The sequence below is a fragment of the Maylandia zebra genome, linkage group LG20 (genome assembly GCF_041146795.1).
Source record: "Maylandia zebra isolate NMK-2024a linkage group LG20, Mzebra_GT3a, whole genome shotgun sequence".
Taxonomy (NCBI): Eukaryota; Metazoa; Chordata; class Actinopteri; order Cichliformes; family Cichlidae; genus Maylandia; species Maylandia zebra.
This window is the reverse complement of record NC_135186.1, coordinates 28502603-28529024: the sequence shown is the minus strand read 5'-3', so window position 1 is coordinate 28529024 and position 26422 is coordinate 28502603. Positions and strand designations below refer to the sequence as shown.

The 26422-nt window shown below is 40.0% G+C and overlaps 2 protein-coding genes across 3 annotated transcripts in view; one reads left to right on the top strand and one right to left on the bottom strand.

The window, feature by feature from the left end:
- The window catches only part of LOC101469448 (PDZ domain-containing protein 4), a 28807-nt gene extending 20641 nt beyond the window's left edge, over window positions 1–8166 (bottom strand). For both annotated transcript variants that reach the window (XM_004546364.4, XM_004546365.4), the window contains exon 1: window positions 5286–8166. In XM_004546364.4, coding sequence (XP_004546421.1) covers window positions 5286–5345 — 60 coding nt within the window. In that variant the 5' untranslated portion in view covers window positions 5346–8166. The remainder of the gene's footprint in view (window positions 1–5285) is intronic.
- Window positions 8167–19489: 11323 nt separating this feature from the next.
- LOC101469161 (uncharacterized) lies at window positions 19490–25498 on the top strand. The gene is made up of 4 exons (XM_004546363.3): window positions 19490–19955; window positions 20085–20178; window positions 21994–22165; window positions 22369–25498. Exons 1-4 carry the CDS (start codon window positions 19772–19774, stop codon window positions 23425–23427), a joined length of 1509 nt encoding a protein of 502 aa, XP_004546420.1. The 5' UTR covers window positions 19490–19771; the 3' UTR covers window positions 23428–25498.
- Window positions 25499–26422: the final 924 nt, after the last annotated feature.

Sequence of the window (26422 nt, the reverse complement as noted above, 5' to 3'; positions counted from 1 at the left end):
TTAAAAAACCCCTACACAAATAAGATCAATCTTAATCTAAAGTGCAGCCTTTAAGCTTTTCTTCTCAGCATCAACAAATGTTTTTCCAAGCTTGTGTTCATTTGCATTTCCATAGTGTTTATGCAGGAGCATGCATGAACGATACCTGCACCAACCACCCCCGACTTATTGAATTCTGACTTGTTTGGTAATTGATTTTTCTCATCCTCCCATGCTTTGAAAGCTGCACCAGTCACCTCAGAAAATCAATTAATCTGGAGACAGAGCTGACCTACTCCAGATATAACCCCGATTGTTTGATATCACCGAGCTAATTTAAGTAGACAAGCCTGGAGTGGTGGTCTTATTATAAAGTGATAACACTGAGAAGATATCGATTTGACAAAGTATTCACACATTGATCATCGCAAGGATAAGCAGAAGAGAATGGATGGATTCACAAATTGCTTTAAATGCTTAGGTAGATACATAGATTGGGCATAGACAAACACACCTTTGGCATTACAGACAGCTGACACTTGAGAAGGTAACAAACAGTCTGTCAGGCAGTCTATTTAACTCCTTTAAATTACCTGTTTGTCTTTTCCTTTTTGCTCCAGTTGATGCTTCAATTATTTCTAACACACTGTTAGGGTTACATAGAAACACAGTCATACTGATGCCAAGAAGGTTATGTGATCGTTCGGTTTATCTGTTAGTTTGCACAATTACTCATGAAAATCTTATCACAGCTGGGACCCAACTTAGAAGTGATTAACTTTTGGAAATGATCCATATCCGAATCTGGATCTGGATTGCCACTGTGAGATAGGCCAAATTGGACATTTTCCACACACCAGTTTCATGATTACTAATACAGAAAATGTGTAACTGTGATATTTAAAAGCTGAAATGCCATCTAATAAATAAATAACATGGAAATGATTCCAGTCATTCATCTATTATTCTGATATTATTCTAAATAACTGAGTGACTGTATGGGTATTGTTAAAGACTGTCTCCTGCAATTGTATTTTGTGTTTAATTGACCAGAAAACACCAGAATTTGACTGATATCATTATTTTCTTTTCTTTCGACATTGCAGTAACATCATTATCACGGTCACTGAACTGATACTGATATTGTCAATCATCGCAGTCCTCATTTCTTGTCATTTTTTCACAAATACATATCAAATTAAAATAAGAAAAATCGAGACACATCATTTTGATTATCTTAAGAAAAAATGACAGGCTTAGAGGGATCCAGTTATTCTTGTTGATCCAGGGACTAAACCCATTCGTGGGAAGGAGGGAACTGACAGTCTTGGCAGAAAAATGCACTCTCCATCTGCTCATTTTGATGTATTTGTCAATATCTTTAGCTCCTCCTGTGAACAGGATGTTGGTGTATAAACATATAACGAATGGCTATATGAGATAACTGAGTTTAAATTGTTTAGGTAGGATTTATAGAAGCAGCACTTCACCTTATATTTGACTACTTTATAATGTGCTGTAAACAATTTCTCGCCAGTTTTAAGATGTTAGATAGAATAAAATAGTATTTTAACCAATTCAATTAAAGTATTTATAGGAAAAGGTGTAAATAAAGAAAAATTATATAATCGGTGAATGATATCATAACTCCAATATGATAGCACTGCAGTACAGCATGCTGTTGAAATACTTCTGTAGTAAATCATGTTACAGTATACTGTCAGATGTGTCTTTATTCTGTCCACATGTGCCAGCATGCGGCTGCCTTTGTCATTCACACACACCGGGGTGCACCGGCTGGGTGTGATTGCCTCTGTGCACTTATCCAGCTTTATCAGCTGGTCATTGGTATGTATCGATTCTGATGTGTTTGCTTCTTGCCAGTGTCAGCATGTTTCTTCTTGTCACCGTGAATGAAAGCACATCAGGTCCGTTTAATGACGCGGGTTGCCATGGAAACAGCCTCCTGCTTTACAGTGACGGGAGAGGAAAAGAAGGGAGCGGCTGAAGGGCTCAGAGGGGAGGAATAGGTTTGCTGAGTGTGTGGATCAGGTACTCTGTAAAATGTATGTAAAATAAAATGCTGCTTAAAAAATGGTTGGTAATATTCATATCTGCCTGCAGCTCTGCGATTCATCAAGTGAACCGAAATATTTCTTCTTACTTGTGGCTGTAGGACGCAGTATTGATTAGAAACATGCCAATGGGTGTGTACCAACCACCAGTATGCAGCGTATGTGTAGCAGAGGCCCAATGTATAATGCATGAGTTTTATTCCTTTGGCAAGAGAAGCAAGTGTTTTGATATAGTCAGATTTAACAGGCTGGTTTTAGAGCGCGATGTAGCTGTAAGCTGTTTAACGCTGTATTTATTGTCTAAAGACAGACTCAGTTACTCAGTAGACTGCATCTAATTTGAAGATATAATTATACATGTTAGTTAAGGAAAACAGCTCAAAGCCGCTTCCCTCTAAAGGGAAAATGAATAGCGTGGAAAGCCAGGAAATGTGGGGTGCAAGTGTAATTATGTTTCTCTTTTATGATGTTTTTTTTAATGATTAAGTGCCGTGTACCTCAATTTTTTGCTTGGCGTGATCTTTGGATTATTCAGCCATCTGCACAGCAAGATTTGCTTTTTCAGTTATCGTTACCGTAAAATAACCTTGATTGAATTTTGTGTAGAGAAGCAGGTTTCTGATCACCTTCCTGTTGCTTTTTTTTGCTTCTTAAGTGTTTTACTTTTTTTTTTTTTTTTTTAGCAGTTTAGCACAAACCAGCTCGTGCTTCTTTTATGAGACTTCTAGTGTTCATAATATTCTGATTGCACTTGTAGCGATCAGCCTCTCTAAGCCAAGGGCTTTGGCTCCGCTTTGATACCCCATCTGCGTTCGCTCTCTTGTCTCATACTTGTTTTTCATGTTTAATAGACCACACTGTATGTAGTCTTGCTGTCTCACCACCTCAATACTTTTGGGTGCAGAGAAAGCATCTTTCTCTGCAACATGACAAGTCTTCTGCCTGCTCCAAATCATACACCCTATTTTCACGGCTGTCACTCTTCACTCCACTCCTCACCACACCCGTCTGGAAGGCACGTGCAGGTGTCTGATCAAGCTGAATGGACTCTGGGATGACAAACCTTGACAGATGCCTATGTCTGACACAACCCTCGAGTACAGTTGACTTCACAATCACCCGATTAATGAAATTATGTGTTTTCTACTTGCCACAATGCTGACCTGCATGCAGTCAGTGTCGTTATTGCTGACTCTTGTTAGGTAAGGTCACTGATTGTGGAATGATCCACCCATGCTCTGAATTTATGATCACATACCAAACTGTGCACGCTACCTCATCACCCCTCACCCTCCACCCTGGGGATTTGTGAAGTCACTCAAACCTCTATATTCGCCCCTGCTCCCTGAAGTGTTCAAATCAATTACTTTTGACATCTAAGGACAAGCAGCGGGGAGAAAAGACAGTCAGGCTTTCCCAGACGCTTTCATTCACATGCTTGGACTCCCTCTTTGACACATAACTGTGCTTCTGTTTGGGCTCTCTTCCTGTTTTCCTCTCTCTTGGCATTGGCACCAGATGCAACTCAGTTAACTGGCTTACACCCCGACTTCAGCAGGCAATAGAGTTTCAGCTGAGGCTTCTGGTGCCACAGATACTACAAGTGTTGCACTCCATAGCTATGTGTGCCGAGCATTTTTCATGCTTTGTAAGCATGGGACCTCTTTTCGGTCACCGCATGCATCACGGCGTTGCGGAGCAGCAGCTTCCTTTAGGCACTGCACAGCCAGATGAGCTTACTCACATTCAGTCTGTGGTCCCAGTTGGCAGGTGGTGCTGAAGCTGTAACCGTGGCAACCCCTCTCTCTCACAACACTTTAGCCCAGTTTAACAACCCATCCATCCTCATGCCTCTGTGGCTCTGCACCACAAGGCTACTTTGTCTGTGCCAGCCTATCTCTCCATCTCATGCAGTGGTACCCTGTTCTCTCAGATCATATCATCGTAATCACTGTGAAGTACCATTATCATAATTATCAGTATTATTGTCACTAGATGACTATTCCAATACATCAATTAGCAGGCTTGTTCAAGAGGTACTAGGCTAATTTATACATGTATAAAAATCCATAAAACGGAGGAGAGAAGAAAAAGCAGGTTATGACTTTGAGTTTGCATCAGTCGGGCTGATTCACGTAATTAACTTTATTTATTGATGTTTATTTGCAACTAGTTTTATTCATTTCTTTATTTGTCAAGGACAAATAGCCTTTTATAGCACATACCATGACTTACAGTGTAACTTCACAACTGTTATCTTGTAATTTTCCTGCATTCAGCTTATCATTTCCAGCACCGAAAAAACTTACAAGTAGGTAAATGAGAAAAGGAGGGTAACAGTTGAAGGTTTTAAACAAATTCTATTTAGAAGTAATGAGTATAATCAGACAATTTTTAAAGAACGTGGGAAAACATATGAGGAAGATACAAATTATACTGCAGGAGGAAAAAAAACCTATTTATTAAATACGAGCTGATTTTCATCTGCAGTACCTGGACAGGTAAACACACTTTTTTGGAAAGTTATTAAATAAAAATGCATAGATACAAATCTGTGTAGCTGTATTTTATAACAATTAATTTGAATATACTTACATAGCCTAAAAAGCCCGAATAGGCTCCTGATCTTTCCCCACTCAGAAACACAGAGACATTGTAAGATCTTAATATATTAGGTACACACACACCCTATATTCATTAATCACATTATGACCCGATCAATATAACCAATATAAATCAGGTTGGTGAAGGAAGAAATGGTGATGTGGTGCTAACGTTGTGTTTTGATTTACTAATTAGAGATATTTATTATCCTTTACATTTGCTTCAGTTTAAATAACTGTGGCCAACATGTCATTAACATCTTTCTATGCACATAATTTAGAGCTAATGTCATGAGCTGACTCTATGGATTTTATTTTTGTTGTTTTAATCAGCGTGGCTCATTTATGCAAAATTTATTTGGGATTCAAAACAGTTTTTTGTGTTGTTTTTTTGGGTGTGTAAATGGTTTAGTTAAATTGTTGGCAAGAAATGTTGAGTGTCTGCTGATTTCTGAGAAAGGTGGTTGTGACCTGTGCAGCAGCTTCACTGTAAGGAAAATAACAAGTTGGGAGAGAATAACAAAGAATACTTTGGGGACACACGCAAACACTTCCGCTTGAAGACTCACGAAGAAAGAAATTCAAGAAAGTCAAAGGACAAAGAGAGGAGAGGAGACAGACAGCTCACCTGGAACATGACCCTGTATTGTTCCTCAGGTTTTTGGACCACACACATGTTGCACCCCATCGTGGCTGTGCGGGTCCCACAACTGCCCCAGATGACCAACGCTCACACCAGGATTCTTTGTGCGGTCTTTGTCTATGGCAGTGGGAGAGCCCCACCCTCATTCGCAGGGTTGTCCTCAGAGTAACACACAACACATCCCTGGCTGGGAAGAACACAGTTTAATTGGCTGTGTCACTGTTCGCTTCTCTTCCGTGCTGTTTGCAGCTCAAGTGTTGTAATCCAGAGTAAATTTAAACGTGGAGATAGTTTCAGAGCAGCGAGCCCACGTGTTAGTTTCTGTTTCCATGGCAAGCAGAAATGTGTCTTGTTTAAGTTTGTGTGCTTGTTGTAGATCAGGAAGGATTTTTGGCTGGATCTGTGGAAAAGATGTGCTTCAAGAGTCCTGCTGGTTTGTGTGTCATTCAGTAGATCAGGCATAAAATGTTGTGCTTATCCAGTAACTTTTCAAAAACGATCACACGGAAAGCTTGCTGTAAATTGCTACAGTGGCTTTTTAGTTTGAAAAACTGCACTAAAAGATAAAGTTTTCCCAGAAGAACTCTCGCTGAACTCTCCCACGCTGTTCCTGAGTCTTTTTCACTCAAAGAACTAAACTTCCAAGAAGCACATTTTCAAAAATGCTCTTTGAGCCCGTTAGATGCAAACAATGCAGCTATCAAAGAATTTGCCTCAGTTTTGTTTTTTTCCTTCTGCTATCATCGCTGCCACTTGGAGCTTCCCATCTACTACACTCTTTCTCTCTTTCCAGGACTGCTGAGTGTGGCTGCTGAGATAATTTAGCCTCCTCAGTGTCTTTTTAGAACCCTCTTTACCTATTCTGATCCTCCACTTAACGATCAATGCGTGTTTAAAGTAATTTCATAATTTAAATCTATTGAAATGCACAGAGTAGGGAGGTGGGGCAGGTTGGGTGGTGCCCGTTATGCCAGTAGCCTGGATCTCTAAGCCCTTGCTGTGCAGCTAAGATAAGCTGCATGCCACAGACAACAACCTAAAGACAAGCACACCTACAGACACATCAAGACAGGAAACAAGACACGATTCTTTCAACTACAAGCTTTACTGCACGGAGGGAGTGCCAATTTTCCTGTAACTATCAGCAAAACTGTCATTTTTCAGAAAGCTTCTCCAAACAATACAAACAAATAAAACATACAGAAACTGTAAAGTTTGCAGATTGTTACAGCAAATTGCAGCATTTATCTGATCTGTTGTCAGAAGTCATGACCAGTTATTAACCAGTCATATTCAGCTAAACCATACTCAGGACTATACCTAACTGCTCATGGGTTGGACCCACTGATTGATTATAATTACTGACACCTCCTATCCAGTCTGTGTTGGGAAATCAATACAAAACTGATTCATTGATCAGCTGGATTTTGTGCTGGGTGGGTTGTTGTTGAGCTCAAGGTTCTTTATGACAAGTACCACCAATGTTCATCCTACATATCCAATTAATTCATTTAGAAAGGCACCTTATTTCTTAGGAATTTGCAGACATGCTCTGCACTGTTACTAATTCTGATGCTTTACTTTTAACTCTTCAAATAAAGCTGTTGTAAACTGTCTCACTGAATTTAAATATGAATTGAAATTCCCGTTTGCTTTAGGATTAGCCTCAGTCTGCCTCCTTCAAAGAAAACTAGAATTAGAATATGCCATATTCCTGTCTCCTCCTTTGCCCTTTAAGTGTCATCATATTACTCAGAGCATTATCATTAATCCTCCAGCAAGAGGTCATAGTTTGAAAGTCTTGTCTCAAAGTACCATCGCGCTGTCTGCTGCCAGTGACAAGGTGTTACAGCTGCTAATCTTTATTCAAGGTCTGCTACACCTGTATTCTTTCCAGAGGCTGTGTAATCCCAAACTCCACACACACACACACCAAGTGGCATCCTCACTCACACAAGCACAGAGGAAAGCTAAATACACTCAATGAACCGCATGATAACTTGGGAGAAACAACCTGATAGTCGAACTCTCGAGATCAGACGGCCAATCAACCTATAGTGAAGTGCTAGACAGGCTCAGCAGGCAAGCCAGTTCCAACTGTCACCCAGTCTTTCCACCTCCTGCTCAGCATCATCATCTACCTCTACCTGAGTGTCAGTCCTACATGATTGTTGCAGTTGAGTGTTTAGGATGTTTCCCAGCCTGCCATGCTTTCAGAATAAAATATGGCATGGCACGCTGTGACAAACGCAGCCTTTCTGTTAGAGTGGTGGGTGTAAAAATATATGTCCTGTGCTTGTGTCAAAGTTAGTCCATCTTCAGTGTGCTGCAGGAAATTCAAGAACATCAGTCAGTAAGTCCATTTTAATCCTTCTTTTGTCCACTGGTCTTTCCCTTTGAAACATCCACTGGAGGATATTTATTTGTAAGAAAAGAAATAAAAACCATGGCGAGTATTCCGGGTGGTTAGAGTGTTGTGCAGAGTGCAGCGCTAGTCTCAGGTCAGTGATACATCACCGTCAGCAGCCTCACAAGATGAGAGAAATCATTAAAGGCTGATTGGAGGATACTTCTTGGCGTCTCCCCCTGGGCAAGACGATAAATGCACCCCCCCACTGCAGTGGAGGGGGAGAAACAAAAGGCGGTTGTTCCCCAGCGGTGAAGGAGCTTACTGATCTGCACGTCGCACTACTACTAAAACTGCATCTTCTGGTTTTACACTGTATAATCTCTTTCTTCCTCTGTCTCTCCCCCACCCTCTTTCTCTCCATATCCAGGGCTGGGCCACTGCTCTCTTTTCCAGTCCCCCATAATTTTTACCCACACCTCATTTGCTACCCTCTCCCTCCTCCTTACACTCTCCTCTCCCCTGCCTCTCTTGGTCTGCTTGTCTGCAGGCAAGAGAGCAAGCACTAGAAAGTCTATGCGCTCTGTTTCGGCAGGACAGGACAAGATAACGAGCAACGCCACATAAAAGTGAATGAAATATCAAGATTTTCATGCACTGTACTACCAAGATGTGCAAGAAAAGTGTGGAATCGGTTCATTTAAGCAATTCAGTGTCAACCCTTGTTGAGATGTATCAGAAAGAAAAAGGATGATTGCACTTTTTCATTCCAATAAAAATGCCCAGAGCAGGTAGAGAGCTGATGACTGGCTGTGCATTTAGATGAGGTTCTGTGCTGCCACAAAGAAGGAGGGAAGCGAAACAGGGGGGTGGAAAAGAAGAAAAACAAGTGAATAACAGGTGTGACAGGATAAATCGAAAGATATGGAAGAAAGCCAAGATAGAAAATGCAAATGACTGTGTGGGAGATCACTGGTGAAGTGGAGAAGGGGTGGAAACAAGGGGTTTCTGCAGTAATCAAAATGACCTGCTGAGGGGAGGGTGAGGCGGAGGCATATGGAGATGTTTCATTTTAACTATCTGCACAGCCTGGGAGATATTTGTGGGTACAATTCCTTCTCCCTAGTTTTCCCTGTGGAGTTCTGTGCTCACACTCAGAACACCACTTATTTTCTATTTAGAAAGGCTTTAGTGGCACCTTTGCTGCAGCGCCAATGCCAAGTACCACAAGGCTGGAAAAGTGAGACGCTCCATGGGACAAGAATGACATGCTGCCATACTCAGATTAGCCTTTTAATTTTCTGCCTGCCACTTTTCTGTTTTTCCATCTTTATATGTGTGAATCCTCTCTAATACATCACACATAGACCCTTATTAACTGCCATTTAATTAAGACCACCCTTTTGTCAACATCTAGTCCTGTGCCACTTAGTTTGTTTTTATCTGCTGCTCTCTCTCTCCCTCTTTGTGTCTCTCTCACACACATTCAGCCTCCCCTTTGTGTGTGTTATTCGCTGTAAACCAGTCTGAAACAGGATTTCATGGTGGCTGTGTCTGGTTCAACAGGCTTACATGTATTTTGCTGCATAGCCAGTAATACCGAATGCACCCCACACACTTAGCAGTACTCACAGGAAACACACACACACGCCGATCTCGTCGTCTTGTTATCTGTTGCGCTCATGTGCATCATTCAGCCCCAATCTGTCCGCTTTAGATCTTCATCTCAATACAAAATGTCAGAGTGTTATCTTATTATCCTCTGAAATATCAACTGTCCGTTCCACAAGGAAGAGAAAAGTAGAGAGCATCGCATTTAAACGGACAGATCTGGCTCGCATTATGATCTGTCTCCAGCTTAAATACCAGTGGTTGTCATTTCACATTACCCACCACTGCTTCTTTCATTCCCACCTGAACAAAGGGGACGTAGCCTGCAGGTCGCCGCCCTTCTCTATCTCCACTCAACTTCACCTTTGTCCTGACATTTTTTTAAAAAGGGCATTTTTAAATGGAAAAGCTTAAAAGCATTTAAATCCTTTTTGGTAGTCCTCTATGGGAGCTGCGTTGGCGTAATTTATCAGCATTTAGCATGTAATTCTTTTCCTTTTAAGTTGTCATTTCAATACATAAAAAACTTGGTGGTTCTTAAAGGTGCGGTGAGACAAGATAATGACAATTACTGGTTTAAAAGAAAGGAAAAAAATATACTGCTAAAAGTATTTTTAAATAATGAGTACCTTTGGAGAAATTTAAAAGAAAGGAGATGCAAATTATTTTCTAATGTGAAGTGCTTCACTTTTTTTCTTTTTTGTGTGTTTCTGGCACATTCCGCATTGCTAAAATGAACAAGAGAGATGAATTGGGAGCTTTTGTTTTGCAAAAATGTTAATGGCAAACACTCAGGAATAGCAAGGTAACAACAGCAGTGAATTTCAGACGCAGCAAAGAAGTTTTTTTAAGGGAGAACGAGACATAAAAGAGTAGAGAAAAGGGAATAATCGCAGGGAGATAAAAGAAGAGGGGAACAGAAATATGTAAAAATGAAAGAAAAAAGAGAAATTGCATTCCCACTGAGGCCTTCCTTTTCTTTATCGTGAGGCAAAAGGCAGCAGATCAATGGAATACTGGCAGAATTTTAACCGTGTTCTCATTATTTATTTACTGCTCTGAGGAGCACAGCACCAGTACACAAGCTGCAAAAGAACCACAGTTTAAGGGTCTTTTGTTTGGGTTTTTGCACATATATATTATATACATATATATATATGTATACGTGTATGTGTGTGTGTGTGTGTGTGCACATGCATATGTGTTTATGACTCCGCTGTCACATCATAGGACTGTGATTGGTAGGTAGTAAAAAATGACCCTTGCAGCAGCTTCATTCACATTCCACAGAGGTTACTGAGTGTGAAAGCTATTTCACAGAGGAAGCAGTGAGGGCCAGGTGCCACAAAGAAGCATTGCGATGGCATGAGATGGGGGCTTAGATAGACTGTGAGGAGACAGAGAAATGAAAGAATGATGGAAAGGGAAAATGAAAGAAGAGGCTCTGTGTCTAATCTTATTTGAGTGAACGAAACTTTGGCCTTCAGAAACACAGAGAAAGCCATATATACCAGAAACTTTCAGCTCTGCATGTTGTGATTTGAGTTTTACGCTGGATGCCCTTCCTGATATGCAATCCTAAAGGGGATTTGTGTTTATGGCTGGAATCAAACCGGCCACTTTTCAATTGCCAAACAAATATGTTAGGACTGGAGGTGCACTGAGAAAACTATATTGAAAAGCAAAAGAAAACAACCCGCGCCGCCCCTCAAATTCAGGTACGTCAAGAAAATAAATATTATTCATCATATGCGTTTGCTTTTGTTTTTAGTTGTTGTGAATGATATTCTCAATCACAGACTGCATATTTTTTTAAATACTGGCAGCTGCCAATGCTACCCCTCAGACTCCCAGTAGATGGTATGAATTTAAAAATCCTAGGTGATTTTCAGAAAATTTGACCTCTGACCTTGAGGTCAAGGTCACTGATATTCAAACTTGAGCGAGATTTTTTGTTGCTGCACCTGTGGTATGAATTTGAAAATCCTAGGTGACTTCCTTCTTATATTAGTTATCCTATTCACAAGATTTTCAGAAGACTTGACCTCTGACCTTGACTCTGAGGTTGAGGTCACTGGGATTTGAACTCATCCAAGATTTTAACGAGCTACACCTAGGATACCACCTTTCTATGTTCATGTTTATGTCGATATCGGCTACACCTCAAGGCAGGGTTTCTCTCTAATGATGATCTCTGTTCGACCTTTAGACCTTGTTTACAATTTCATTTCTCCAAAGAGAGAAAGCTTTGATGTTTCTATGCAATTCATCATCTTCAGTGAAACTCTAGTGGATAATATAGTATTTGCGAATTTGGCTAGTGTTAAATTTGAAACTTCAAACTGACTAGAGATTTTCTGAATCCTTGTGCTGTCCTTGTGCTATTATTGACTCACTGGTCACCATTTTTCACAGTACCTTTTTAATTCAGTTCAATTTGCCCCAAGTTGCCCCAAGGCACTTTATATTGTAAAGTAAAGACCCTACAATAAAAGAGAGAAAACCCCAACAATCAAACAACTCCTTTTGAGCAAACATTTGATGACAGTGGGAAGGAAAAACTCCCTTTTAACAGGAAGAAACCTCCGGGAGAACCAGGCACAAAGAGGGGTGGCAATCTGCCGCAACCAGTTAAGGGTGAGAGAAGGAAGACGGGACAAAAAGGGATGTGTACCTTTCAGATTGTTACTCAAGAATTTGTTGCTGACATTCAGAAAGTCTCAGTATTCCAGTTTTCATAGTTATCAAGCATCAGAGTTGATGAGATATTTAACAGAGAGTGTCGCTTGAATTAAACAGTTATGATACTGCTGTTTAAGTTAGCCGTAAAAGCTGAGGAACACAGATTTAGAGCATGCCAATACTGGAATAAACTGCAAAACCGTGGTGCAGATGTACGCTATGGGGATTCTAATTCCAACAAAATATTTTTTCATGTCATCTTCAACTGATGAAATAAAAAGGTTGATCAAGTATTTTGTAATTGTTAATTAAAATCATAAGATATGAATGTGTGGCTTCACTGTTTAAATGTGACTGTTTAGAGGCAACAGCCACAGAGAAAATGTTAAACAAATAATATGAGTTTGTAAAATTAGTAAGTAATACCAGTTCTGAAAGCATGTGTATAGTCAACTCTCAGGTTTCACCATTGGTCGTGTGTGTGTAGTGCCAGCACCAACAAGCCTGGGTACGCCTCACGTCATCCCCTGGTATCTGTTTTTGTTGGCAGACTGGATGGACACTACCACCACTGACATCACCTATTAGGTTGTGAAGTCCAGTGTGAAACCTTGTGAAACCTTGTCTCTTTCGCTTTCTTGGTGTTTTGAAACATTTTGTTGTATTCAGAAAGATATGAAACTGCAACTAAAGAAGTTGATCTTTGCCAGCCTTTGGAAAGGAAGCAGGTTTAGAGCATGCTAGCTTTGCAAATATGATCTCAATTTAAATGAAACTTCTTGACAAAAATCAAGGTTAACAAATAATAAATGCAAAAAACTGGAAGTCTTTCAGTGAGGACTTAGCCTTAAGGCTAAAACATTTAAAACTGAGATTCAGCTAAAAAGAGAGATGTAGTAAAACCTAATAAAAATGATGTTTTTTTATGAAAGAGCAGAGGGGCGAGACGGAGACAAGCAGACACACTTGAGGCTTGTTCAGCTTTATAAGGAATTAAATTATCTGCCTATCACAAGGGGCTGGCAATCATGTGGGGCATGTAAGTCCTCTTACACAAATGAATGGCTTTTTGTGGTAGTCAGGGTAACAGGGGCTTATTCCCTAATGTCAACCTTTTCTCAAATCCTCACTCATCGCTACTCCATACCCTCTATTCCCAATTCTCACAGGCTTTGCTATCATGTCACAACAGACTGATTAGGGATGGAGGAGAGGGCAGTAAAGTGGAAGGTAAGGCTGAAGGAAAGAGGAAAGGACTGCAACACTTTAATGTAAAGCTGAGAATACAGTGTATATAATCTGCTTCTGGATCACGTTCCTAAGGTGCAAAGTGCTGCTTGTTGCATGCAGTAACAGAGAGATGAAAGAAAGGAGAAACTGTGAGGGGGTTTGGAGCTGGAGGGAGTGGAGTGAGGGTGTAGGGAGCTTGAGAGTTAGTTTTGTAGAAGTGGAGAAAATAGCCACTAAAGTAGTAGGTGAAGAAACGAGTATTTGAGAGATTTAAGCGAGGAAAAGACAAGAAGAAGTGCAGTAGACATCGACTTGAATTTTCCAAAGAAAAAAGTGATTATCGCGGTCCAAAGGGAGGAAGGAAGGCTTACTCAGAATGGTCTAATTAATTTGAGCGCTAATACAAAGAACACAATATGAAGTCTCCAACTCTTCTCTCCGGATGACTGCTCATGCCAACCACTGTCTCAGCCAGTATTGCAGATAATTTCACATGCAACAGCAGGAGCAGGAATCTGGTATAACATAAGAACAACAGGGAGGAACTGTCGCAGCAGCCAGGTAAGAAATCAAATTAACAAACTGCCAGTGTGGCAATGAATTTCCTAAATTAATGTATTATCTCTTAAATTTTACACCCACTGCCGTCTGTGTGGCCGTTCCAACAGTGAGACTCTTCCCAGAGCATGTTTCTTATTATCATAATCTCTCAATTGACTCTTAGAATCAATAAAGAGCGAGCCATCCATCTAGAAGAGATGTATTTATATTTAATAATCAATATCAGCATCTGTCTTCTGCTTTGGCCAAAGGGGCATGAGTGCATGGGCACATGAACACCAAATTGATGAGAGGAAGATGTAGAAAAAGCCATTAATTTCACCTTCATCCCTCCACTTAGTCCCCCCACTCTTGGGGATCTCACCTAATACGATCCCCAGTGACAGCCCACCATCTAAGTGCTTGCCTTCATAGCCAGAAGATACCATTCTGTTCCAGCTCAGCGATCTTGCTGACATCTATGCTTCCGTTATTCCTGAGTTATTACCCATTTAAACTGTACTTAAAATTTCTCGTTAGGTGCAAGCGCTATATGTATAAACTGTGTTTTATGCCTAAAGATGTTTACAAACTGTGCTTCTGTTCCCCCCAGTATAAGCATGCAATAAACAAAGCGTATCCCACTCAGGTGTTTTAAGACATCTGCAAGCTGTGACTCTTCTCCTCCTCCCACATACTCCTACATATTTGCCCCGGGCCCAGCCAAATCAATATATCATTAGCCAGTCTCTCCACTCACCCCCTGTTTTCCCTCCAGAAAACCTTACCTTCCTCCCACTCCACTCTTACTCTGTCCTCCCCTCACATTTCACACTATTTCATGCTGTTTTTCTCCAAGTGCCTCGCCTTTCATTTTTATTCTTTTGGCCTCCAAACCCCACAATCTCTCTGCAGTTCTGCTTGAGTCCTATGTGTATTTCTCTGCTGATGTGAAGCAAACCGTGAAAGAGGGGTAAAAATGAGAGGGGTGGGGGGTTAAAGGTGCAATGGGTGGAAATTTTGAGCCACATCATGTAGCGATGGAGACGGTGGGCGTCGGCAGAGAGAAAGAGCAAAGCAGGGAAGAAATGGGGAGCACGAGGGGGAGGGGAGCTTGGCTGCTTGACTGTGCGGGTGAAATGAATGTGTAATTGAGTTGTTGTGGCTCAACCCTTGAACAACTGAGTGATGGAGGGAGCGGCAGCCACAAGATCCCCCGGAGAAGGTGGCTGAGCCCGTAGCTGCTGCATTGTCGGCTAAACACAGGGAGTCGTCAGTAGCAGTGTAAAGGTGCCAACAGCACCAGGTAGCAACATGTCCATCGCTCACTGCAAAGTGTCAAAAGCATGGCGTGTGGAATTTATGAGCGTGATTAAGTCAGGAAAGCATGAAGAAAGCATGAAAACTGGTCACTGGATTGATGCAAGGAACCACAAATTCAGCTTCCTCCTCTCTATTTGATGCCCTCTCCTCCATCTTTCCCCATGACAGACCACCCATTCCTATTTACATTTTTAAACATTCGCATCAATCTCCTCTTTATTTTGCCTTCCCCTTCCTCCTTCCAATCACTTAGAGCAAACCGAGCAGGGGTGAAGTAGAGGGTAATTAAAATGGGAGTGCTGTGCGTTGAAATGAAGCCAGTACAAAGACACACCTCAACCCTAAAACAGCAAGCCGTGGAGATGAAGACATGAATGGAATAGGAAGGACTGTGTGTGTCATCAGGAACTATGTTAACAATATATATATTCAGATGTTGTTTTAATCAAACATTTCTTTCATAGAGACTAGACTAGCCTTCTTTGATGACCCACGTACACACCTCTCCCTCGCACACACACACACAGACACACACGCACACAGAGATCAGGAGCAACGCTGCAGAGCTTTGATTGATGTGCTTAGTTCATTGAAACAGGTGAGATGGTGACAGCTCAGAAAAACAAGAGGGGAATCAGATCCTGGTTACTATACCACAGTTACTGCAGAGAGAGGTATTGGCAAGACCAGGGAGGGTGCAGATGGAGGAGTCACCTTGAGGGAAAGGCGGAGGGAAGTGACACAGTGGGAATGCCAATTTATTTATTTTCAGGTCACAAGCTTGTAGATATTGAAGAACACACCTGAGAAGCAATGGATTTGTATGCTCGGCCTGAATAATACAAAAAGGTTATAATATATGGCAACAACATGAGCAAATCCTGAAATCTCTCCAAGTGTTAGCTGTTGGTTCTTGTCTGTTTGTGGTACAAGCAGGTTCAGCAGTGACTAAACGCTGGCTTCAGTGGAACTCTGCTCCCCCCTCTCTCAGTGGAAGTTTGAGTGGAAGTGAAATAATATTGATTTAACTCTCAGGCGCAGCTTTATAGATTGATTGTCATACCAAGCAGCCTTTATCCACAATAGTACTGCCCTCAGGCAGCCTAGATTTTCCGTTTATCACAGCAACAGATTCAGGTTTGAAATCCACAGTGAAATGTTTTAGAATGACTCAGCCAGGACATTGGGGAGGATTGATTATAATGTTAGTTACACATCACTGAGTACGAAGTGAAATGGCGGAATATATTCAAATTATATTTAATAAATATATCGGGCATGGCTGCTGTTTTGGTGCTATTTTAAAATCTCCCCAAAACTGGGCAGGACACAAGTGTGCCACATTACACCACAGTGACATCTATTGGTGAAATGCTGATATTCACCCAGAGAGTGAGACGGGTGGCAGGAGCAAATCCTTTTATTCCAAAGTGCCATGGAGGTTCACTGATATCAGAAGACAATTTATTATCTGTAGCCCTGCCCTATTCCATAAACACACTTGTAAATCCACCAGTGAAAACAGTGCGACAGTTTTTCTTAGGTGAACTTCTTTTAGAGCATTACTGGCTTTTCAATACTGAGAGAAGCATAATCTTTTATCACAAAGCAAAGCAAAGAAACTAGCACGTTTACCACTTCATTTTTCTCCACTCACCACAGGACTGTTTCACAGATGACATTTAGGCGTTTCTTAGTAGAACAGGTGTTACCAATAGTAACATGGCACCATTCTATGTCCCAACAAGCATCATTAATTTAATTAGCACTCATTTAATTATGCTTTTCCTAATTTGTCATTTGATTTCATCATTTCATCTTCATATTCACATAAAGTATATGTATCTAAAAAGCAAATACACCTTATTGGTCACACTTTGCTAATACCAGGTTTGACCCATTTTACCTTTAAAACTACTTTAGTTATTCATAGTGCCACACATTCAATAAGATGCTGGAAACATTCTTCATAGATGGGTTTGTTGGGTGCACATCTGTGATGTGAATCTCCATTCTGTCACGTCCCCAAGGTGCTCTACTGGAATGAGCGCTTGTGACGGTGGAGGCCATTTGAGTACAGTGAAGTCACTGCCATGTTCAAGAAACCAGGTTGAGATTATTTGAGTTTTGTGATAATGGTGCTTTGTTCTGCTAAAAGCAGTCATCAGAAGATGGATACACTATGGTTATTGATTTGTAATTTCTTCATAATGTCTCCTGTAATTTCTTCTTTTAAAATCCGTTTCTGGGAAGCACTTTGTAACACTGGTTTTAAGTAGTGCCATACAAATAAACATTATTATTATTATTATTATTATTATTTATAACAGGATGGACATGGCCAGTAATGACGCTTCGGTAGGCTGTGGCATTTAAATGATGCTCAGTTAATACTAAATAGCTCAAAGTGTCAGAATTACAACACCCCCACCAGCCTGGACTGTTGATACAAGGCAGGATAGAGCCATGCTTTAATGTTTTTTATGATATATTTTGACGCCAAAATCAGAATTTTGCAGCAGACGTTGAGACTCATCAGCGCAGGCGACATTTTTCCAATGTTCTACTGTCCAGTTTTGATGACCTGGTACAAAATTATAGCCTCAGTTTCCTATTCTTGGCTGACAGGTGGCCAACTGCTGCTGTAGCCCATCTATTTTAAGGTTTAATGTGTTGTACGTTCAGAAATGCTCTTCTGCATATCTTGGATTTAACCAGTGGTTATCTGAGTTACTGTTGTCTTCCTATCAGCTTGAAATAGTCTGGCGCTTCTCCTCTGACCTCTGACAGTTACTCAGAGCGACTCATTTCACACCAATAATCATGCCACATTCAAATCACCTGTCTTCTTCTCTCTGATGCTCAGTTTGAACTTCAGCAGGGCGTCTTGACCATATCTACACGACTAAATGCACTGAGCTGCTACCATGTGATTAGATGATTAGATATTTCAATTAACAAGCAGTTGACCAGATGTACCTTATAAATAGTTCACCAATTAATTCCTTGTTTACGCTATTTTAGCAGATGAATACTCCGGAATATGTATACATTGGTGTTACCATTAGAAGAGAAAATACAAAGCCGGCTACCTTAAAATCTGCAGATGAAAATAGTGCCAGACGGCACTCTGTTCTGAGTAACAGTCAGGAAAACACTTGAGCCTACTTGTGTTTTCAGTAAGTGGCAACAATAAGGGGAAGTTGAAAAAAAAGAGACACATTTTTTTAAAACAAAACCAAGGACAAGTCAAATGAGTTTTAGGGGAGATTAATTTTGTTCTTCTGACTGATAATGGGAACGAAATAGCTGAATACAAATGTGTCCTTTGTTCATAGTTACGGGAGCGGAAAGTGGTCGGGAAAGTGCATTAGGCGTGGCACTGTCGGGGAAACGCTAGCCCTTAATTAAATAAATATGTTTTGAAGTGTCCTTGATTGTACGTTAGCGAAACCTTTGTTTAAAGGATCAAGGACCCTCTGCCTCTTCAGTGGTGAAAATTATGCATGTTTTGGGATGTGTATTCTAATGCAGATAACAATTTCAGGTTAAAACCTGTTAGACTGTTTGTCTCATGCCTCCTTTATACCTTCTAATACTACTGAGCACAAAGGATTATGTTTTGAAAAACTGGACAAAGCAGTGGTGTTCTTCTTACAGCTCAGCTGAATCTAAAATAACACTTAACCATTGAAATAGCAAAATGTATCGATTTTTTTAGTGTGAATTTTTTTGTTATTTAATAGAAATCATTGGTAGTTACCAATATTTTTTTCAGTGTAGATGTGGCCAGGTTAAAAAAAACAAACAAAGAAACCTTCTTTTGGTTTCTTCCTTTAGAGGTCACCAAAGGGAACCCTCTGCTTCCATCTCACCTTATCCCTAACATCCTCTGCATGGCCTCCTTCACTACATCCATGAATCTTTTCTGTGGTCTTACTCTTTTCTGTCCAATATATACACTGACGCTCCTCTCCACATGCCCAAGCCATCTCAGCCTCGCCTCTCTAACTTTGTCTCCAAACCTCTCAACCTGAGCTGTCCCTCTGATGTACTCATCTCCACACCTGTCCATTCTGGTCACTCCCAGTGAAAATCATAATGTTTTCCTCCTCCTAACCTTGTATTTTTATTAGAGTCCCAGTCTCCAAACCACACATTATAACAGGTCTCACTGCCATCTTCAATTTCACTCAAGATTAAAATAATAATATCAATAAAATAATAATATACCAATTTATTTATCCTACATTAGTAGAACATAATAAATAAGACTTAGTCACATATATACAAAATTATAGACGAATTGTTTTTATAGAAATTTTCTAGCAACCGAGTAAAGTCGCTTTTTTTCCAATTAAATTTCCGATTAAATTTATTTAATTTCGAGGAACCATTTCAGCTGACAGGCTAATCAGGCTCACAGATATGAGTGCGGACAGCAGGGGTCCCCAGTTCACTGCTTGCTCGCGGTGTACTCCCTGCCTCGGTAAAACTCTCCTTTTAGTCAGCAGTCTGGCAAAATCGATGCTGGATCAAAACATTAACATAAAACAGAAAAATGTAGGGATTGTTATTTGATGTTTACCTAACATTAACGTAAAACGAGCTGCCCGGCCACCGTAACATCCTCAACAGGGTTGCGCGCGCCTCTTTGCAGCGGAAGTTGACTTTAGTTGTTTCTGATAACTTCCGTAACCCGTGCTAACCACAAAACTCAAACAGTTTTAAAGCAAAAATGATAGTTTGCTGCGTGTCTGGTTGTGAAAAGCGGTATATCCGCAGCAAAAAATTGAAATTTTACAAAATACCGTCTCGGGGCCACCGGAGGCGTTTGTGGCTGCGAGCAATACAAGAAGCGAACGGCAGCACTGCGAGACTCACGGAAGATGATCGCGTTTGTGGCGCTCATTTCATATCAGGTAAGCTAAGATTGGAGCTATGCTAGCACTGTAGACATACTGTAAGAGAAACAAGCGGTTTGTTGATTAAAATTGTCGGATTTAGCACAAAGCTCCCTACATATTTTTATTTTTGTTTTTGTTTTATAGGAGAAGCATCTATGGAGCGTGATAAGCCGGACTTTGTGCCTTCTGTTTTTACCTGCACCAAAAAAAATCAAAGCCCCAAGAAAAAAGTGAGATGGTAAGACATGTAAAGTAGTGTTGGGTCAGGATAAAATCTGTGAGGATCAAAGTTGTTGGATAGCTTTGTGTTTCTCTAATAATATTTTTTTTCAATTTTTAAAATTAACTTATTATGTTTTAAATTTAATTGTAATATACTTTTTTGTTACTTATTCTGGTCTGTATTGTCATTAGTTTAAAAAAACGCTTAAAAATTAATTAAGGTAAGGGTGTTTTCTGATAGTTTTGCAGCTTCATTGTTTTAAGTGTCCTCTTTAAAATTATATAAAATTAATTTAACTAGGTCCTTACATTTTGATGCTAAACATCTGATAACATGGCTTAATGAATATGGACTGGAGTGTAGCTAAGCTAAGGTCATATAACATGATGGATGCTTGAAGGTTCCAACAGCAGAGTTCACAAATCGCAAGTCGTGCAGGTAAAGGATTGATCTTATTTATAGCACCTCATCTATAGGACACATACTGCCCTTTAAAGCAGTCAAAATTATTCAAATATTTTTACAGATTTTAAAGCTTGAAATTAAAGTTAAGTGCAATATTCCCCAGGTATTACACCATGTACCAAATCCAAATAATTCATATCCAAAATTTGTGATGGTATTCTGTCCCGTTTTTGGTTTCTCAAAGGTTACTTATTTATTTTCAAAGTTTTAAGTAGGGATTTAAAGTTTGCACAATTTTTCTGAAGAACGGTATTTTTCCCAGCAAAATCTGTGGTGGTCATTTGAGAAGTCTTCATGTGATGAGTTTAGATGGACAGAACCTTTAGTGAATTATGTTAATCATGGTGAGGACATACTTTTAATTGTCATCATCAGTTTCAAGTGAATGCATACAATGTGATGTTCATTTTATAAATTATGGTCCTCAGATTGAGGCTTCCCAACAGGAGCACAATAACCTATGGGTGATGTCCCAATGGGCATGTCTATGTAGGCTGCATGCAACAAGGCCTAAATAAAGACTGTTTTGAACTCTAAATCATGCAAATCAGCTCTAGTCCAAGATTAAATGCACGGACTTGGAAATGACAATAGGTTCCTTTTAACCAGTGGAGCGACATTATAAAAGTAAAAGCTACTATAACAGATAAAACCCTACGAGAACCTGTTCATTCAATTAATAGAAGCTTGCAGATGTACATAAATGAAGCCTTTATGGCTCAATGTTACAGGTTTTTATAATGCCCATCACTATAAACATAACATTAACAACATATTGACCCGGTGTGTGATATTTAATGTGTGTGCTGTAGTCAGTGCTCTGCGCTGGGTTCATAGTTGTCACGTCTCTTTGTTTCTGAGCTCTGTGTGTTTGAACAGTGCGAGGACAGAGGGTTGTCTCAAAGCTTGTGGTACTTTAAACAGTACTGGTGTTTTCCGTTCCATTTTTCTTCTCTGACTGATCAAAAGCATTAAAAAACCCATATCATTTTCACTGAGTGGGCGAGAAGCACATTCAGGTCTACTCTGGCCTATAGCTATAGCCAGCCCAGGTCAGGGTTACAAAGGTCATCCCTTGGTATCAGTTTCCATAATAGAACAGGCACAGTAACTGGTAATGAATTAGAAAGGGTGATAAATATTCAGTAAATAAGCTGCATAGTTATCTCCCATCGTATGTGTTCTGTGTACATATTGGGTCACAGACTCTGAACTGTTGAAAATTTGTGCAGCTTTACAGTGTATGACAAAAACAAGGTGTTAATACTAACATTTTCTTTTACACTTTTACTGTAGATATGAGACCCACTTTTATAGATCACTTCATATGTTTGTTTGTGGGTTTTTTTGTGTTTTTTTTTAAAGGATTTATGGTCGTAGAAAAAGGCATCGCCGGAAGGCAAGAGGCAGAAGAGAGGAAAATGCAGCTCCACTTCAAGCTGATTCTTCTGTGAATCCCGAGCCGTCTGTTTTGATGCGAACTGAAAGTGAACTTTCAGAAGAAATGCAGACGCCAGCAACCCCCTCAGTGCCAAAGGTAGCAGCCACAACTTGCTCTTTCTGTATATCTTTTCTACTTGGACATTATGCAAAATAGCTATGTTTTTGTTTGTTGTAAAGTAGTTGTTTTGTAAGACACGAGTTGCAAGATTGTCATAAGTATTTTTATTTTCTTCTAATGATAAATTCTTTACAATTCTTTAAATTGTTTTCCTCTGTTTGTGTATTTATGTTTTTCAGGAAGGAGAAACGGTGGCAAAAGTGTCTGAGACTGAAGCAGAAACCCAAATTATCCAGTCTCAAACAATGCTCGACTTAAATAAGACATCACCACCCTTCAAAGGACTACCAGACACCCTAAAACTAGATAAGAGAAGGCCAGTTGTGCTCCTGAAACCTTTAGTTGCATCAGAAGGTGGTTATCGGTGTGAACTGTGCAGTCAGACCTTCACTGATATACCACAGCTGGTAAAACACAAACGGCTGCACGAAGAACAAAGGTCCTTTGTCTGTGAAAATTGTGGAAAAAGCTTCATAACTCAGGCAGATTTCAGTGAGCACCATGCTGTGCACAGGGATGAGCCCCTCTTTCCGTGCAACATGTGTGATCGATCTTTCACCACGATTCACCAACTGAAGCGTCATAAACTGCTCCATGTTAAAGATGGCAGGAAGTGCCTCAGGTGTGGCACGCTGTTCTGTCAGCGTCACAACCACATTTTATTCCTTCCGCAGACAGAGTTTAAAACAGAGTCTGAGCCTGAGGACAGTTCCTCCAGGAGTGAGACAGAAAATGAACTGGAACCAAGCCAGATGACTGAAATACCTGGCAACACTCAGAGCTCAAGGACCGTTACACCTCCACTGTCTACTTCTGCTCCAACTGCTGCTCCTACACCCCCAAATCCTGGATTTCTATCCAAGCCCCCACCTTTGGCTTCATTCAATATATTACCAGAAATCCCCCCACCGGTGTTGCTGAGACCGTGTCCTGTGCCTCGTCGACTCTATCCAGAAGCGAGACACTCAGAAAACCCGGGTTCCTCATTTCACCATGACTTGTTCACCCGAAATACAGAACTTCCATCTTCACTGAAGATCTTTTCACCTCAGTACCTCACCTCAGCCTTCCTAGAGGTTAAAAGAAATTATGAATATATTTTAAGCAAGCCGAAAAAGTGTAGGGTTAAGAATCTGGTGAAGAAGGAACAAAGTGAGGCACCAATAATTTCACCAGAAGAACACACTAAGCCAGAAAAAAAGGAGAGAATAGCTTATGACCTGGAGATTATGCTCTGATCTGAATAATGGATTAGAATGACCTGTTTACTTACCTGACCTTTTTGCCTTACTTAAGATGTTCAACATTAGTGCTCCTATCCTATTAGTGTTTCTGTTCTTTGAGTTAAAAGGCATTTTAACAAAAGCAAGGCTGTGTTCAGTATTAAACCCGTAGTGTTTGGCTTATACTTGCACCACTTTTGCCTCTCTTAGCACACTGATATATTTGTAAGTACTGTGATGCTGTTATAATTTTTTTTTAGTTCTGTAGTTAAAATCTTTCACTTCTTAATCAGTGATGAGGTGCAATTGTTTTTTTTCGACTGCTGTTTGAACTGACCTGTGTTGTAAAACTGCACCAGGTGGGATTTGGGCTTCAGGCTATATTCTGTACTTGGCAATTTGTGCCGTAATAATCACTTTAGTCTGTGGAAAAATGCACCGTGTGCTACAAACGGCATCAATAATATGATCAATCATCTCTAATAACAATTGCCACACAATTTAGTTTTCACATCTGCCTCAGCTAACTGGAAACAGATAGTGGTTGCAGCTTTATATTACACACATAAACCAATCAGCCGTAACCTTGAAACCGTGAATAACCTTGATTGCACTATTACAATGGTTGGTTCTGCTGGCAAACCTTGAGCTCCCAGGAATTCGTGTGGGTGTTACTTTTACGTGCAGCACACGCCTACAAACGGAAAGGCTCGAGGAGCACGACAAAGAGTCCAAGGTGTTGACAGGGCCTCTAAACTCTCAGATCTCAATCCAGAAAAACGGCTGATCCACAGAGGCGGCTACAGCAGAAGACAGCGGTTGCTCCTGGCCACATGCCGAAGAGGACAAATCCAGAGGGTCCAGTATGCGTGCCCTGAGGGATTACAGTTATTTTGTCAGATATCAGGTGCTTTTTATGTTGCTGATCATATGCAGTGTATATGATCAACAACATATGTATGTATGATGTAGCTACAGTTACGTCAACCATTTGTTACATTTTGTGCATTTTTTTTTTTTTAGTTGTCCTCTTTGTTTTGTTTGTTTTTTAATCTGTATATGAGAAGTGGATCTGACTGTGAAACCAATGCTGTTTGTTTTCTAAAATAAATTATGTTTATGGTTAGAGTAAACAACTGCCAGCTTAAAAATGCCTCCATCAAGTGTTTGTCGAATTTTTAAAGTGAACGGTAAAATTCTTTGAGAGCAGAATTAACTACCAACACTCCTTCATTAACTACAATCAATTAAGTTTAGTTTAGAGACTGTTCATAAAAGATGTACATTGGTCACAGGGATGTCATCCATTGATTGCTAATCTCCTTTTTTTTTTTAACTCATAAAGGCTCATTTTTCCTCACGATCATATTGGTTACATAAAACCCAATGTGGTCATCCCACATCACTTCTTAGCTGGCTTTTAGTCACTAGTGGATCTTCCACACTGCCGTTGTGTAGCAGAGCCGTTTAATGTATTCATGAACATCTCATATCAATTAACAGTATGTTTTGATCCCATGCTTGACTCCAAAAGTGCCCACGTTCCATCGCTCAGGGTTATGTCACCTGCTGTTTCTACAAGTTGCTGAATTTAATTAACGTTTTGTGGTCTCTTATATGGATTAAGGCACCTTCGGCTTCGCTTTTCTGACTTGTAAGCTATGATATTTGCACTGTTTGCACACAATATGGAGTTTTAATTTCCCATTTGTAAAAAACAACTTTGGACTGATTACGTTTTATTTTTGCTTGTTTGTTTTGTTCTCCTTCAGCTGACCTGTATGTATATGTACTCAAATGTAGAAATGGCAGAAAACATGGACAAATGGAAAGATTGAACTACCATGTACCCATTTCCCCCACACCAAGAAGCACCTAACCAGCTATATGTCCAAATGACACATTCTTGGAATAGCATTATCTGTTAAAATAGCTAAAGCTATTTCTCAGCTGGTGATTTGCAGCTGTCTACTGTGTGCCCATTAGATTTGCTCTCACGTGGACACAGGAACAAGAGAAAAAAAATAAGCTGTATGAAGTGAAATATGCTCTTTACATAATGTAATAAAATTAAATTGCTGTATTATATTTTTTTGACTTTTGTTCGTGCGTAGATTTCACAGAGTTGTAGCAGTTTTGAAGGAAAGTTCAAGGTTGTCAGACCAAGTAGTCTCTGTCCTGATGGTGGCTCTAGAGGGATTGTTAAAATGACCCAAAAATGTCTGTCTAACTTTCTTGGACAGTCTTCCTGTCAGTGTGTCACACTGCATTAAAACCACCTGCTTGTTCTGTGAGCTGACTGCACAGAAAAACCCCCGCAGTACAGCAACAATAAGGTGTGTACTAGCTTTCATTGCTTGGAACTTTTCTTGCTATGCAGCTGAATTTTCCAAGGAGGATTTTTACTTTAACTGCTGCATGGATGTGAAGTAAAAAAAAAAAAAAAAAGGACCCCATTGCTCTATAATCCAACCTGCCAACCACAGTAAAAGTCCTATTTGGCCATACAGATGTTTTCAGTTAACATTGCGGTTATAAAGCCTTTATGTTATCAACTTCTGGGTCATTAGGTTCAGCTGTATCGATCTGGTGAATGTTTTCGCACTGTCTGCAATTGAGCCGTGACAAATATTTTAATAATTAATCATAATGTGAAAATGCAGACTTGACTCGACTGTTCCGGAGAAAGCTGGCTCCAATGTATAGTGCCCTTGAGCATGAGACTGACAAAGTGTTACATTTTTTAAGATGAAAAACTACTACTTTATATTAAAAAAAAATGTTTATACATTGACAAGTAAACCAGTGAAAAAACAAGTAAAAATTATCTCTAGTAGTGCCTATTAGTATGTTATCTAATTTTCTATTTAATTGACTTCTTTTGTGTGTTTGTCCCCCCCTGTTTAGCTATTTTGTTTTTCATACCTTAATTTATAAGTTTTGTTTTATGTTTTTGCTGCTGGAGGAATTTATTATGTGCTCACTAACACTTATAACTACAAAGCAGCTT

Coding starts and splice junctions, on each gene's coding strand:
- LOC101469161 (XM_004546363.3), top strand. CDS start 19,772: ATGATAGTTTGCTGCGTGTCTGGTTGTGAAAAGCGGTATATCCGCAGC. Junction 19,956..20,084: donor TGGCGCTCATTTCATATCAG/GTAAGCTAAGAT, acceptor TTTGTTTTATAG/GAGAAGCATCTATGGAGCGT. Junction 20,179..21,993: donor CCCAAGAAAAAAGTGAGATG/GTAAGACATGTA, acceptor TTTTTTTTAAAG/GATTTATGGTCGTAGAAAAA.